Here is a 16,364-nt window from a genome sequence, read left to right as displayed (position 1 = left end):
AGCTGGTGGTCACTGGTGGCATCGTTTCCACCAGCTTCGGCCCCGCGAGTGAAAGACCACATTGCGGCAAACTGACGTACTTGAACCTGGTCTTCCTTGAGAGGTTAGCAGTGCTCAAACTATCCAGCACAGTCAATCCATGATTGGCGGGATTTTTCCAAAAAAGCCAACACAATGACAAAAATCTCTGTTTATAGGGTCCAACACCTATAGATTAATCTGTACATGTTCTTTCTTACTACAGTTAAACCTCGTTAGGATGAACACTGATAAGGCGAACTTTCCATCGGTACAAACTACAGTCCATTCATCAGAAATAGGGACGTGCCGCTGGCTTTTAAAAGTCGGATTTGGGTCACGAATTGAGGATCAAAACCCACTTTTTATCTCAAAATCTGGGTTTGGGATCTGCTTCTCCATACAGTTTGCCATGGCATACCTGTCCTAATTACTATTTCCCTGTTATTGGACTTTTCAGGCCTCAAATGTCGCAAAGAGTAATTGCACCGGTCACCCAATGCAGGATGTACTGTTGTCTTCAAGATATCTACAACTATGTGTGGGAGACACCAAAAGTTTAGGGTGCCAGTTTCCAATTAAATTGACTGTAGGGCCAATCCTATGGTTGGCCAGGCATCGTATCAAGTCAAAATTAATCGTTTATGACGAACTCATGTACGGCAAAGTTTCCGGGAGACGAACTAATATCAAGCGTGATTTGAACAAATATTAGATATCCTTAGCTAAATAAACGCTAACGTAAACGCAAACCTTTCCGTACTTCGGATCGTTCAGGCTGACTTTTCCCTTAGCACAATGTACGCTATAGTTCAGACAAAGTAGTCGTGACAACCATGGCGATATGAATTTTCGTGGAAACAAGTGCGGGAAATTCAAAATTTTGAACCAGGGTTTAGTTTGCTGTCGTTCCGAACGAATACTTTGGCGAGGTCTTCCGCTCTGGAATGGCAAAGGTACGACGAAAATGAGTTTTCGCTGTGCCCAGGTCCTTGGAAAACCTTTCCTAAATGCAGCACCGAAGACTGTAAGGGTTCTCCAGCTCCATCAAGTCTAGGAGAGGCTGATGAATTTCTTCCTCAGGAGTGCAGCGGAACTGGTCCTTTGTTGCCCAGATGGGATAGAGGGTGAAAGACATGAAGCAGAGGACGCCAACATTGTCAACTGAAAGGCAAAACTCGCCAAAAAGATCTAAAATTCACAAGTCGAAGCAATCTCGACTCCGTCGATCGGCACGTGCTTTTTATCTCCCGCCAGTTACAAAACAATGTGAGTTTTGCATTTTTTTTGCAGAATTACCATAACGCACGTCTGCCCGTTATTTTGAGCTCTGTAACGTTTTTCCGTTGCCCGATAACGTCTTTTGTCATGGCTGGGAGTGAGTACCGTAAAAGTTAGCGTTATCGTACTTTTGCTAAGGATCTCTAATATCAGCAATTATCACTCTCTTAGTATTGTTAGGTACCTCCCCCCGTACGTTCTACAACCTTATCCAAGCTAGCCTGCATGCAATCTCCTACTCACCTTGTGTCTTCTTTTGTTCCGTTGGCCTGGGTCTCTACTTGTCGCGCCCATAATTGCCATAGCTACCCAGGCCCTTTATCTTGCCTTTCTCACTTGATCTCTCTCTCTTTTGTCTCTCTCTTCCACAATGTAGTCGTTTCGTTCATCTTGGTCTCTGTCTCCTCATCTCCCTAATTAATGTTGTTCGACGTAGCCTGTTCCCGTTGTCCGTAATGTCTGGAGAATATGTCGTCTTCCTTTTTCGTTCTCAACAGTGTTGACTCCCATTGATTATTGCTATACCTAAGCAGTCAAATATTCCTGCATATTGCACTCCTCAGGGCTATATTGACTGCTTATATTTGACTGCTTATAAGTTCCGCAGTTGAACGGTGCCTAGTGCAAGGTCACTCTACTTTCCCGGATTGCACGAGCAGCATGCAGTAGCCCGTTCGTATCTAATATTGACTTCGTACTTGGTCAGTATAGGAAATAAAACCTCGTAAAAGACCTTGGCTTCGCCTCGGTCTGTTACTCGGCTTTTATTTCCTATATTGACCTCGTACTCAGTCAATATTATATTTATCAGGATAAACACTCCGTATTTCAAATTCCGGAGCGATAACCTCATGAATCCCAGTTTATGATTGCACAACCGTTTAGGGGTGAAAGTTGGCACTGAGATCCCGAGTTCGAGTACTCTGATTTTCTCCGATCGAATATTCGAGTATTCGAGTATTCTTCATCTCCTAAAAATTGTACACCAAGGGCCTTAAAATTACATGATACAACCCTGATTGAACCGAGTGTAAGTCATTTTTCTCAGGTATATTGGTTGGTGGGTCATTTGGGCTCTCTCTACTCGTGAACCAATGTTCACCACACAGTCTGCACGTCGATATCTGCCCACTGCTGCTCTGAAACTGCAGATTTCTGTGGTAAATGCATGTACCATGTATGAACGAGTACTCTGATTTATTCCGAGTATGATTATTTTTGAAAAAACCGAGCGAGTACTCGAGTATTCGGTATAATTGTTTCACCCCTACAACCGTTGCACCTTCACCTACTCATGCGACTATGTATGGGATATTGCATGCTGCTCATGCAACCTGTACAGTGACCATGCTGCACTAGGCACCGTTCAACTGCTCAACCCCTAAGCAGTCAAATAAAAGCAGTCAATATAGCCCTAAGGAGTAAAATATGCAGGAATATTTGACTGCTTAGGTATAGTGAACATCAATGGGAGTCAATACTAAGAGATTGATAAGTGGTCGTATGAGTAGGTGATGATGCAACGGTTGTGCAATCATAAACTGGGAATGACCTTGGCTTCGCCTCGGTCTTTTACCCGGCTTTTATGTCCTATATTGACCTCATACTCAGTCAATACTAGATACGTAGTACCCAACTTTGGTCCACATGCGTGAGCTGGCTGTAGTTCCTTTCCCTCCGATAGCCGAGGCCTCTTGCATGGAGCAAAACGAAATGACAGCATGCTACAAAGCGGAGGACATCAGGTTTTGGTCTGAAAAAAAGTATGAAGATAAGGGAAATTTGGACAACAAAGTACATCATCTGAGAAGGGCTTGTTAGGGCACGGCGAAGTGTTCTGTGAAGGTTTCGGAACCACCAGGACCAGCCAATAATGAGTTAGAATTTCGGCCAGGTTTCTGGCCTTTTCCCATGGTTTACAATTTCCCCTGGAAGCGAGTATCGATATTTTATCAAAACCCACGATTTATTCTTTCCTCTTTGGGCTTGTGGCTATGAATGCTGTCTGCTGACCATGAAGTTGTGAGTTCAAATCCTAACCTACTTCGAAGTAGTGTCTTCAAGTAAAACTTTTTTCACTTCGATGTGCCGGTACAAGACAAAGAAGGTGGCTTCGCCAAACGACTGGTTGGGAGCTCGCGCTTCCTGCCAAATTGACCAACACTTGACTGGCTCACGCCATGTGAACACACCCACAACACTGAAACGGTGCGAGTGAATAGACGTCATTGCGCTGTAGCTACGTGTTGAATACACCAGCACATCGACCGATCGATTTCTTTTTGAGAATTATTTTAGTATTTCAAGATCGCCAATTTATTAGAATTTAGGAGTCAACGCCATCTTCTATCAGCTTTCACAGGTGTCTGCTCTTCTCAAAATGTCGTCGAAATCACACAGATAGCTTTGTCAAGGCATGGCCTTGGGAATGAGTCTGTGTTCATGTCATTTTCGTCACATGGTGAGAGTAAATTGCATCGCAGCTCAAAAAAACTACTTGAAGTATTTGGTCGCAAAACAAATTGGGACCCATGCCGCTCCTCAACATTTACCACACTTTCGAAATGTCCTCTCTGACTCCATATCGATACGAGGAAGAACTCGTTTATTGTAAACCAGACGCACATGTACCGACGTGAGTAAGTTGTCATTTTTCATGCTTTTGTACTGAACATTTCTTTGAGTTCAAGGTGAGTTTTTCGAGGAAGCTCACATGGCAAGACGGCAAACTCTCCGGGCGATCGCCAGGATTGCTGATCTGTTGAAACTGACTGTAGAGTAGGCCCAGGCAGATTCTGCCGGAAATTCTTTAGGCAAAATATCGAAGAATTGAAAGAGCGGAAATTGCTGGCAAAATCGGAGCAAATTATCGAGATGTTGGGTAAAATCTATGCCTAATGCTTGGATTTCCTTGTTTCTTACCCGTTTAGCATGATATACTGCCCCGGACGAGATCATGTCATCGAAATATCACTAGGATTCACTGTGGATCGACAAGATTTTGGAAGAACTCAGGGACACGTGCGTGGAAACCCGTGTTGAGAAAACGACCCGGCGATTTTTATGAAACGTACGGAATTGTACGGGAATTGGATAAAATACACGTTTTTCCGCAACAAAATGGAGCAAAATATCGAGATTCTTGTGCCAGGCTCGGCAAAATAATTATCAAAGATATCGCAGGAACATTTTGCGGCAAAATATCGCGGTGAGTGGAGCAGAATCTGCCTGGGCCTACTGTAGAGTCCTGCCAGGTCACATGACCATGGTCACTTGACCATGGTCATGTGACCACTTTCACGCTACAAGTACATTTTCCTGTGCAGCGAGTGCTGTGCAAACGTGGCATGAGATACGAACAAAACTAGGATAAATTTATTAATATTAGAAAAGAAAACGGACTAAGGAAGTAGTTGCGCTTGTCCACTAACACCGCCAGTTACTAAACAATCAGCTCATGCGATAACATTGCACCACACTGACTGACTTGGTCCTTTTTTCTTTTTCTATAAATTTATCCTTGGCTGTCCATCTGAGAAGTACGACCGTATGATTTCTCGGGAGGGTTGACATTATAACAAGGGTCAAGCACAACACATCATGTAAACGATCCAGTCTGGCTGTGTGTACATGAGAATGTTCAGCCCGGGTTGAAAGTCAGCATGGTGGAAAAAAATAGGTTAGCGTTTACATGAAAACAGTTGAACTGGATCAATTACCGATTTGCCGAAAAAAGTCCATTCTTCGGAGGCCCTGGGCTGCTACCCCACCCATTATTGCGAGAATCTCATCATCCGTCTTCTTGTGAACTCACCTCACTTTATGCATTTTAATTGCTGTCTGTACTCAATCTGCATACAGAACTGTTTCGCCCTTTGTGGACTCATCCACGCAGCACAGAGAAAATGAGGCCAAACCTGATAGAGATGAAAAATACATTTCCCAAAGCCAGATTTAAACCAGGCCCGAACGTACCTTGCCAGAGTGCTCAAACTGACAAGTCAGTGAGCTTTGCATAACGCAAACAGCAAAGGCACTATCCCGCACGAGAGTGCTCAACTACTACAAGAGCAGGAGCGAAATACTCCATACGTGCTGTGAAGAAAAGGGAACGAACACGTTTGGTTCTAAAATTTCCTAGTGTTCTTTTGCACCGGTGTGGATTGCGCCGATGCATGTACTGCATTGAAGATTTGGAGACGCACGTCCAATTTGGTCTAGAAAACAATGTATGTGTTTAGTGCTTACACTGAAGTCAAACGTGGTGTCCCTAAAAATAGCTGCTTGGGAAATCCCTTCAAGAAGTTGTCCTGTACTTCCCTAAAACAACCAGAACAAGAAACACACACGTACGCGTTGAAGCAGTAAGCCAGGCCAGTACAACTTGCCACACTGTGGCCCAGCACGCCGTTCATGTATATGAAATAAGGAACTGCGGTTCTGTACCAGCAGTTGCCTCATCTGCATACCTGGACAGGTTTTCAAAGGCACTGACCCTGAGAGGCTACGATGACACCAATGTAAATGTACTGCTTGCAGAATGGGAACTCACAAAGTCTATGTTTTGTCGAAATTGCGCTAATTAAATGACAACACGTTTGGACAGACCCTAACCTAATATCTAAACAGAAAAACAATACCCGTGTGAAAAAGACACTCACAAGGTCAGAAGCTGCTGGTTGGTGGAGAAGAGTTCACCAGGCAAGGATGAGATCAAGTTGAAGCCAAGATATCTGCACACAGTTTGAAAAAAGCCATGGGACACATGAGATGTGCAATGGGTCTATAGGAAACACGAACCCAACAGCAGCCGAGGCTGCTGCGGTCTGACTCCTCACTTCTTTGATTGAACGCTGATCATCAGCAATCGTGCTACCCAGATATTTAAACTCGTCAATCTGCTCGAGCTGCTTCCCGCCGATGGCTATGCTTGCGGACAGACCTTTGCTTGCTCCCGTTACCAGCAGCTTACTCTTCTCAGTGCTGATTTCCATGCCGTATGATTTTTATGTGCTGTCCAGCCGGCCAGTAAGGTCTTGCAGTTCTTCCTCGCTGCCAGCCACCAGATCAATGTCATCTGCAAATCGCAGTGTCAATATGTCAATATGCCCAAGACCAAATTCATGGCGGCTGGAGCTGGTATTGTGGATGCCGACCAGACCCCTTTGGATGGTGTTGTTGACTACGTTGAGGCCTTTCCCTATCTCAGTTGGCATGTTATGCCAGACGCCCGGATCTCGTTTGATGTGTCTCGGCGAGTTGCTGCTGCATCGGGTGCGTTCTGTATGCTGCGGGAGTGGGTTTTCGACAGTGATGACTCCAGCATCGCCATTTTAAGCGCATTGTGTATGGAGTGACTGTCCTGGCCGTCCTTCTTTATGGATTCCGTCGCCTGGAGTCCTTTCACCTGCAGTGCATGCGTTCCATCCTGAAGGTAAATCGTGGTTGGCAGATAGAGGAGCACATCTCCCCTCTCCAGGATTGCAAGATGTGGGGCGATATGGAGGAGGTCGTGGATAAAGTCAGAGTCCGCCGACGTCTATGGTTTGGCGACGTGTCCCGCATGCAAGGTCGAATCCCTCGTCAGCTGCTGTACGGCGCGTTACCGTCCAAATGTCCACCGCATGGACCCCGTAAGGCTGCCATCACACCACGGTACAAAGCTACGTCCACGTTAGGAGTTTTTGGTCGGTTGTCATGATGATCCGTATACGGGGTGGAAACGGGAGCAGAGGAAACGGGAGACGTAGACGTGGTAGGGAGAGGGGGGGGGGGGGTATATGACTTTTTGTATGAACGTGCGTATCTCCTCCAGCCTTTTTCCGAGCGACCCTGTACTTCGATGTACGTGCGTTCAAATTTCTCCACAAACCTGATTGCGTGTACGCGTGAAGAACTGTGCCTGTCTGATAACACGACCACCAGTTTTGGTTTTTTCACCATAGACGTAGACGTAAACGGGAGTCGGTGAACGTAGTGTGATGACGGCCTTAGCGCTGGAAGGACTGGAATGGCTGTTGGAACGTTCTCCGTTTGTTAGTGTTTGTCTTCGTTTTACATGTATTACTCGGTATGTCATAATTGGACACTGCTCGAATATTCATACCTTGTGCGTTTCACTGCAACGCGACTCCTCTGCTTCAGTTTTCGTTCTATCTCTCTGACAGGGGCAGCAACCACCCTTCGGGTGGGTACCAGCATCCTCCGGCAGTTGCGCTGGAACTCTACAATACATTCTTGTTCTTCAATAATAGAAATCTGCCTTTCTAGTTCTTCGCTGTTTGAATTATTATTTATTTGTGCTGTTGCTTGCAGCACTCGTTCTTGACTTTTTGCATGTCCGCGCGTGAGCTGATGACATCATGCATTATTTTCTGTCACGTGTTTGCTTGCGCGTGTTGTTCAAAATGTTTGAACTGCGCTCGCTTGCTGGCTGGTTTTCTTTGCTTGCTGTGTTCTTTGCCAAGTCAAGCGTGGGGACGCTACGGTGTCATCCTCCTTGGCTGTGTGTCCGGTACGGGGCCGGGTACGTGCGTCTCCAGCTCTCCGTTCTTTGTTCTTTTTGGTTAGATTCTTCAATGGAGATTGGAGATCATGTTTTGTAATACAGTTTTCGAAATAGATCGATATCTCAAATGGTTGTTTCCAATGTAAGTGTGGGTTTGCGAGGGAACCGGTGAAAAAATGGCTGCTGGCGTTCCTCTGGAGCAGCTTGGTGACATCGCCCAGGATCGACAGGGATGTCGGGTCACCTGCTGTGACACTGTCGACGCTATTGGCCAGTCCCGCATGGAGCCTGTGGCAAAGCCCCTCATCTGTGGCACTTGTGCGCACAGTTTTCGTCGGCCACAGGATATTGCGAGGCACAAATGTAACGCTGTTCGCGTAGCCTGCGCGCGCTGAATCTGTTGTTCCCCGCCCGGTGTACAACACGTCTCCTAGTCTGCCCCTTATGGGGCCACATAGCCAATTATGGCAGTGGAAGAAGGAAAGGAAGGAAGGTGTGTGTGTGTACGTGTGTGTGGGTGTGTATATATGTGGGTATGTGTGTGAGAGTGTGCGTGTGTGCATGTGTGTAAGTGCGCGCGTGCAAGTATGCATGTAAATGTATGTCTGAGTACATGTCAGTTTACTTACAGATTTTGGAGCTTGATGTTGTGTTTAAACAGGACGGGAGACAAGATTTTGATCACATTATGACACAGAAACCTGGACATTCAAACATGAAAAGGCATAACATATTTGCAGCATTTTTCACTAGGGTTGGGTTTGATTCTGTGACCTGAATCTAGATCGCTGCCAAAGCCAATCAATTCGATTTTTTGGATCAAATCAAACAGTTCAAGTTGCTTTCAGATCCATATGGTTTAAAAAAAGGATGGGGTTAGCAATGCAAACAGGAATTACGTGCCAAAAGAAATTGGTTGCCAGCACTCACACGCAGGGCCAGGAATATTTGAGCCACGGCAAAAGGAAAGAAATTGGTATTATTGTGAGTTTGCGCGCTTTATCGGAATTCGTATACTCGACCATGTCCAAACTTGGCAAGTCCGGATCTGGGGCCCACGGATTGGCACATTCGAGCATGTCCTCGGGCATAATGTTTATGGAATCCTATTCCATAATAGAAGATAACCAGAAAAGTGTCAGATCCATGAGTGATTTAAGTGCATTGACATTACCCTTTGTCCGTATGTATAAGCACGTTTACCGTAATCAAGTGGTGTGCTTCGCTGTTCAAAGTGTGCTCAATTCAGTTGCCTGATGATCGTAGTGATACATGAAACTCAGAGTTGCGACACAGTTTCCAATCTCTCGTGTGTATATAAGCACGTTTGTATTTACAGCGGAACTCGGATAAATCATACCCCTCGGGGAATGGAAGACAGCACGTAGTATCCGAGGCATTTCTTATCCAAAGTCGACTCGTGTGGCCTCACCGATTCGATACATGTGCAGTATGTCAACATGCTTGAAATTATTTATTGCACTCAGAAATGTATGTGGTTAGTGCCACCAAACCAGGCGCCCAGCACGGCAAACAGCCCTCTCCGCATTGTCCACATACTGAATTACCTGCCAAGCGAAGCTGTCATGTGTAAAGAAATGTGTATGCAAAACACCTAAAAGTACGTAGTATGCGAGGCTAGCTCTATTGGGACTTGCCTATCAGAGTACGTCCTATCTGTACACATTTGTGGAAGGAAAATCAGAGCGACAAAAAAGGACCCCACTAAGCAGGTGTACGACTTACCCGAGTACGTACTACTTCTCGAAGTACGTGACTTCCAGTGTATGTGAATTCTTGAGACTACGCTATTTACTTCAATCGTGTCGTGTAGATTCTGGGTCTTGCAAAAACTCTTATCACTAACCCATGTGTTTATCAGTGAGGGTGGGGTGGGCTTACACCCTGTATTTACGGCGCGTTCTTAGTATTCTTTAGCTTCTCGGAGAAGGAGAAAAAAGAAGTCGAAGAAACTGATGTAATTTAAGAATGTGTCTCGAAGAATTCGGAGATATTTTGCACATGTGAAGCAATATGAAGCGCCAAAGGGGCCGCAATCTTGAGTGCCACGAATGTAGTACGCGCTGTGCGTATTCGAAAAGGGAAATGCGTACATTCATGATCAACGACGTGGCTTTTAGCCGTAGTTTGCATTGTCTGATCCCAAACCGCAGGAAATCTGCAAGTTTCAACCACCTCTGAAGCTTGGAGAGCTTTGGAGAGCCTCCTAAAGCTCTCGAACTTTTCGGAGAGTCTCCAACTTTTCCAAGAGGATTTAAGAACGCACCCTTAGAGTTGAGGAATGGTGTTAAGTACTTACAGACTTCTGAGCTCGGTTAGGCAGTCAAAAATTGCGAAAGGTAATTCGGCCAGCCGATTGTCGGACAGATCTCTGAAACACACAAAGAAGACAGCAGCGAGCCTTTCTACAAGACTTAGCATGATGCCACGAGGCAACAAAACCCCTGCTATGATCATGGACACTCTTCGTAGTACCTCCGGTATCATGGTATGAATACATGTGCAATATTTGTAATCAATTTTAAACCCTTGGAAAGTCAACTTTGCTAATAACGACTGCGGATATAACGGCAATTCGCGAATAGAGACAGAATGTCCATGCCCAGAGCAAAGTGCCATTAAACTGTGATACATATAATGAGACTTCGGGTATAGGGACACTTCGCTCATAAGGACACTTTTCTGATGCCCCATCGAGTCTCGTTGTACGCAAAGTTGACTGTATGTCTTGGTTAACTTTGCAACAATTCGAACCGAAGTGTCCATAGTAAGAGCGTGTTTATGCGACAATGCAAGTGTTGAAAACTCCATCAATCATCCACAATATAGAAGAATAGTTGCAACGGTCCATAAACAACGTTCGCAGGAGGCACTTCACGTCATTAATAACACACATAAGCTCCCAAGGGTGTGCACCTCCTTACACCCTTTCTACCGAGTCTGCCGACGTCGAAAACACACTGCACACGGAGCAGTAAGTTACTGTGACTTACATTATACGCTTAAGCCCAGCTCGTTTAGAGAGCAGTAGAGTAAGATCTAAAATAGCTCTTCACGCCAGAAACTAACTCGGCTTACGCGAGTCCTGAACATGAGTACGACAGATATTTGTATTGAGCGCAGGCCGACCTTTGTTCTATGCAGCAAGAATGATAACACGTGGTGTGAGTTTTCACCGTCGGAGACCCTATATGAGCCAGCGCACGCGAAAATCGACCTTAGTGACACATACTTCAAACTGAGAAAACGCACTTCAAACATTCTCTGTTTTCGTGTGATGTGTGATATATCAGGGATAATGCTCTATCTTCTAAGACCCGTAACTCAAGTTTTACTCAAGATTTTTTCAAACGTTTTTGCATTGAATTCTGCATAAATCCATCTGCCTTTATCCACTGTCATCTCAGTTTCTAAAAATATGTCACTAAGGGTGATTTTCGCGTGTGCTGGCTCATATTATGATGCAGAGTTGCCCTTGGGAGCGTATGCTATCTGTTTCAGGCCATTGTACTTTGACTGGGGTCACTTACAAGTATTCTAAATGCCCGAGTGCACGGAACTGCTCCGACTGCAGCTCTTCTATCATGTTTGTCCTCACGCTCCTGGAGTGCAGAAAGTAAGAAAAAGTGTGTTGGAAAGACAGCGTATTTCTAGTATATGACCAACTAAAAAGTAACCAGAAAAGTAAACAGAGAAACAAATAAATGTATTTCACTCACAGATCAACTGTTCAGTACATGACGCACTGGTCTACCAGAGCAATCACGAACATGGTTTTAACTTCCACGAGGAAAACAACGACCATGGAGGTAGGTTCGGTGGAGTTGCGTAGAACAAAACCAACTGCTTGAACATAGTCATTTAATAGTAAAAAAATACGTTTATGACCTCTTTCGTTACGATCGGCCGTTGAAAACCCCCCATCCATAACCAATGGCTGACCAGCTGGTATTGATCCATTTCCCATTGGCACAAGCTTGGATCATACTATGAAGTCACGCAGAAGACAACTGGCAGCATTCGTTTTTTTGATATGGGAAAGATTCCTTTTTTTTCTGAATCAAGCATGAAGGTCTCAGCCGAACAACTGAATACTGAAAAGGAGACCTTGTTAGTTGAGGATTTGTTTTGCTCTTGCACGGTGTATCTAATCTCAGTCTCACTTATTCTTTATTGTAATTTAGCTGTTCATTTCTTTGGACTACTGCATGAAATTTGAATTTATACTCATTGATAAGGTTATTTATAGAAGAAAAAACTGATAAGGTTAGGCCAAGTAAAATAATTGATTGTTGATCGTCAGCGCCCGCCCCGATTTTTCAGTCCGTCCCGGGATTTATTTTATTTTTTATTTTCGTGATCAACGGTAGAAAACTCGTGTGTTTAGCGAAATCTGAACTTTTTTAGCAGTACGAGCGTATGCGAGCTCTCATGTACAACTTCAACGTGCTTTTACCGTAGCGACATCACGCAGTGCAGTGTGATTCCAGTGTAGTTGTGTGAAATCTGGCAACTACAATACATGGCACTGTAGTCTGTACAGTGTACCACCTGATATCTACGCCTGCATTCATGGAAACTGCGCAGCCACCGCGTATCACAGAGTCATCTGCACATGTTCAGCGTGTGCCCAGGCAGACTGGTAGCAGTCACAACCAACAATGGTAGTACACCCATATCCCCATAGATGTAATACATGCTAAGATTTCAAGATGTCCGGTCGATGTAGATATAAAAAAAAGTTATAAAATAAAAATAAAACCCTCCCGTCCGCCCCGATTTTTCGGAAAATTCTGACGATCAACAATCTTTTTTTTTACTTGGCCTTATGTTGAGGAATATGGTCCTGATATTCCGCTTGCGAGTCGTGCCAATTCTGAGCCGCACCACTCGGTGTGCGGGCTGTCTCCAGGGGGCTTGGATGAGAAAAATGTTCGGATAAGGGACCAGTCACACATGCTTCTAAAGCATGAGCATGTTCCAAGCATGTTCTCATCATTTTTCATTCCTTTCAGCAGTACTACCGGAACTAGCTGCCCTCCAGCTCCTCAAAATGACACTACCACTATTTGCTATACATGTTGACTCCATCCTGCTGCAATTCATCTTGTGAATCGCGTGAATGGTGCTCTGAGTGGGACAATAACTGATTTTTTATAATCAACAAAAAACTCTTTTTCTTCCCCTCAATTCAATGCACGCAATTGAATTGAGGGGTAGAACATTCGTTTTAGTTGATAATAATTGATCGTACTGATATTATTATATTATATCTGTACATCTGTCTATGCAACATGAATGCAATTGTTAGTGGAAGGGTTGAAACACACGGAATCCTGGAAAGTGGAGTTACACTTTCTTTCTTTTTTTCAAAATCCACATATCTCCAGACACTGGGGTGAATAATGGAGTGTGGTGGTGGGGCCCATTAAACTCAGCTAACCAGAGGTCTCGGCTTCATAGCTCCATGGATGCACCAAAGGGAAATCGGGTAGGGAGGGTTAAGTTGATAAAGAAAACAGAAGAAAGAAAATGAAAAGATTGTGTTGCTCAGTGACCAAAATAAAGAGTTGAGTATTGACGTGAACGCTGTTAGACTTTTAAATTCAAGAGGAGACTGTCTGTGAGGAGAGGTTAGGTCCAAGCAGGGTAGGACACTGTACCCTCTTACTCGCGTATGCTATGAGTGGCCTAGTGCCAGTTTGTTCTGAGGAGATGGTGGATCCAGCACGAAGAGTGGAATCAGTGCTTATAGGTGTTGTACATGTGGCTGCTTTTGTGTCTCTTTGTTGTACATGCTGCTGCGCTGTTTTTGACTCCTGCGTACATGCGGCTGCACCGTCTTCTGTCCCCGTTGGTACACACTTGCTCGTCTTGTCCCCGTTGTACGCCTTCAATCTAATATATTCTGTTGTCTAGTCTTGTCTCAGTGTCAGTCGTCCGTTGTCAGTGTTAGTTGTCTGATAACCATGAGTTCTCCATCGCCTACTGAAGCGAAGTAGAAGAAAAAGCTCTCAAACGATTTGTGCTAGTCCTTTGTTGTGTGGCGTGGCGAGGAGCCTAGAGGCAGTTCGTTCACGGTTCTCAAACCCGTGACGACATTTGGCGCCCAACAAATCGTATCCACGACCCTGAGTTCGTCTCCATATCAGCTGTGTTTTCGTCTCCTCTTCGTGTTCTCGCCATGGCCCAGCTACTTGAGTCTCACGAACGTCCAAGCCTCTCATGAGAGCGCCTACTCAGGTGAGAATGCCTTTGTAATTGTCTACTCTGCGTAATGTGTTGCCGTAACTTGTATTCGATTTCGAATTTTTTCAAATTGTTTTGCGTTGGGTGACTCTGGTCCCGGCAGGAGGTCCGTGGAACCTTGTTCTCTTGTGCTCGAGTGTGTAGTGTAGTCTAGCTGCTCGTTGTCAGTTCGCCCCGTTGTGTTCGTTGTTCCTGTGTCGCTCTGACTAGTCGATCGACTACCCTGTACTGTACGGTTGTGTGTATGAAAATTTCAAACTTCTGTTCGTGTGCTACGCGTTCGAATCTGGAACTTGTTTTTGCTTGCTCGTCGTGCATTCAGCATGGGTAGCTTTGATCTCGTCTTGTGTTGTGCACTTGTGCTTGTCACGGAGTTGCCGTCGGACTGCTCCGATATTGTGACTGTGTCATGTGATTGGTTTGGATGTCCATCTGAACGTTCTCGAGGTGCTGCCTTGTTTGTAGTCGATCCATATTGTTTTGTTTCGTGTTTCCACCGCGACACTAGTACTAGTAGTTTCTCCATGTTCTGTGCAGAGCGTTGTCAGGCTCAGTCATGCACTGTGCACCCAGTCGGAAAGCTGGTGGCTTCCGGTTTGGTGGGAGGTGTGAACTTCGTGTAGGATTCTCGTTTCGGATCCAGGTTGCATTTTTTTGTGAGCATATGGTTTTGTAATAATTGTGTTTCGGCATGTGGGTCTCTCGAGTTCGTTTGGGTGGGCGTCTGATCATGGTGAGCCACGGTCTGCCTGGTGGTCTGCAGGGATCCTGTGTTTTGTTGTATCGGTTTGCCTTGCGGGTGTTATGGTTTCCGCGTGTTGCTGGTTGGCCCTTGCGCGCCCCAGTCGGTCCCTGACAGTTTTTTTTCTTCGGTTTTTTGGTTTTGCGAAACGGATGTAGTTCCGTGTTTTTCAGGTTCAATCCCTGTGGTTTTTTCAGGTTCAATCCCTGTGGTTTTTTCAGGTTCAATCCCTGTGGTTTTTTCAGGTTCAATCCCTGTGGTTTTTTCAGGTTCAATCCCTGTGGTTTTTTCAGGTTCAATCCCTGTGGTTTTTTTCAGGTTAGAGACCTGTGGGTTTTCAGGGTAGTGCCCTGTGGTTTTTCTTCATTATCTTTTGCGTATTGGTAACCGATTTGTTTGTGTGTCCTCAATGGTGTCCTCACTGATTAATTGCTCCTGTTTCAGTCGACGTGTTCTTCCTGGCTGTTCTTCCCTTCATTCGTGTGCTTTTCTGATTTTTCGGCGATGGCTGAGATGTTTGCGTCAGTCCGTGTTTCTTTCTGTGTGTGTCTTTCTGTCTCTGTGAGCTTTCGTAGCCCCATCGGCTGCGTGATGGTTTGCTGCGTGATGGTTTTCCGGACAACTCCTGTGCTTCCAGATGCCTGGTCACCCGGTTCAGCTGCCGCGGTCTTCGCAGTGCCGTCGGTTTGCCTTGGCTTCGTACCAGGGCAACGTGGTTACTTCCTGGCGGCCCACGCCTGAAAGTATGGCGGTCCCCTCTATGGGTGGGCCCGGTCTGTTTTCTTTTCACACATTTGTGCCTTGGCTTTTTCCCCTTTGTCCGGAGTTACGTCTCTTACTGTTTTGGCCCTGCATGTTTTGTTTCTATTCTCCTCTGTATTGTGTTCACATTTGATTTCTTTTTCTCCTGTCTTTCTTCTAATTTTGTTTTGATTGCTTCCATCCACAGGAGTGGATGTCTATTTTTGATGGGGGATAGTGTTGTACATGTGGCTGCACTTGTGTCTCTTCGTTGTACATGCGGTTGCACGTGTAGCTCTTTGTCGTACATGTGGCTGCTTTTGTGTCTCTTTGTTGTACATGCTGCTGCGCTGTTTTTGACTCCTGCGTACATGCGGCTGCACTGTCTTCTGTCCCCGTTGGTACACACTTGCTCGTCTTGTCCCCGTTGTACGCCTTCAATCTAATATATTCTGTTGTCTAGTCTTGTCTCAGTGTCAGTCGTCCGTCGTTCGTTGTCAGTGTTAGTTGTCTGATAACCATGAGTTCTCCATCGCCTACTGAAGCGAAGTAGAAGAAAAAGCTCTCAAACGATTTGTGCTAGTCCTTTGTTGTGTGGCGTGGCGAGGAGCCTAGAGGCAGTTCGTTCACGGTTCTCAAACCCGTGACGACATAGGGACATGCCGTTAATGAGGCTTTGTGCAACACACAACAATTTCACGAAGCTCTTGTCTAAACAATCACTTCCAAACTGTACCGATGGATACGTTGTGATCATGCCAAAAGTTTCCGCATCAGAAAGAATGATGAAGTGTGCACTGTGTC

General features: G+C 45.3%; 1 protein-coding gene across 1 annotated transcript in view; it reads right to left on the bottom strand.

The window, feature by feature from the left end:
* Positions 1-16,364, bottom strand: part of LOC135826715 (slit homolog 3 protein-like) — a 95,812-nt gene that overhangs the window by 59,146 nt on the left and 20,302 nt on the right. The window contains exons 8-12 of the mRNA XM_065339316.1: positions 11,359-11,430; positions 10,128-10,199; positions 8,437-8,508; positions 5,961-6,032; positions 5,548-5,619 (exon numbers count right to left, since the gene is read on the bottom strand). Coding sequence (XP_065195388.1) covers positions 5,548-5,619; positions 5,961-6,032; positions 8,437-8,508; positions 10,128-10,199; positions 11,359-11,430 — 360 coding nt within the window. The remainder of the gene's footprint in view (positions 1-5,547; positions 5,620-5,960; positions 6,033-8,436; positions 8,509-10,127; positions 10,200-11,358; positions 11,431-16,364) is intronic.

This window comes from Sycon ciliatum, chromosome 10 (assembly GCF_964019385.1).
Source record: "Sycon ciliatum chromosome 10, ocSycCili1.1, whole genome shotgun sequence".
Lineage (NCBI taxonomy): Eukaryota > Metazoa > Porifera > Calcarea > Leucosolenida > Sycettidae > Sycon > Sycon ciliatum.
This window is presented reverse-complemented; position numbering and strand designations above follow the sequence as displayed.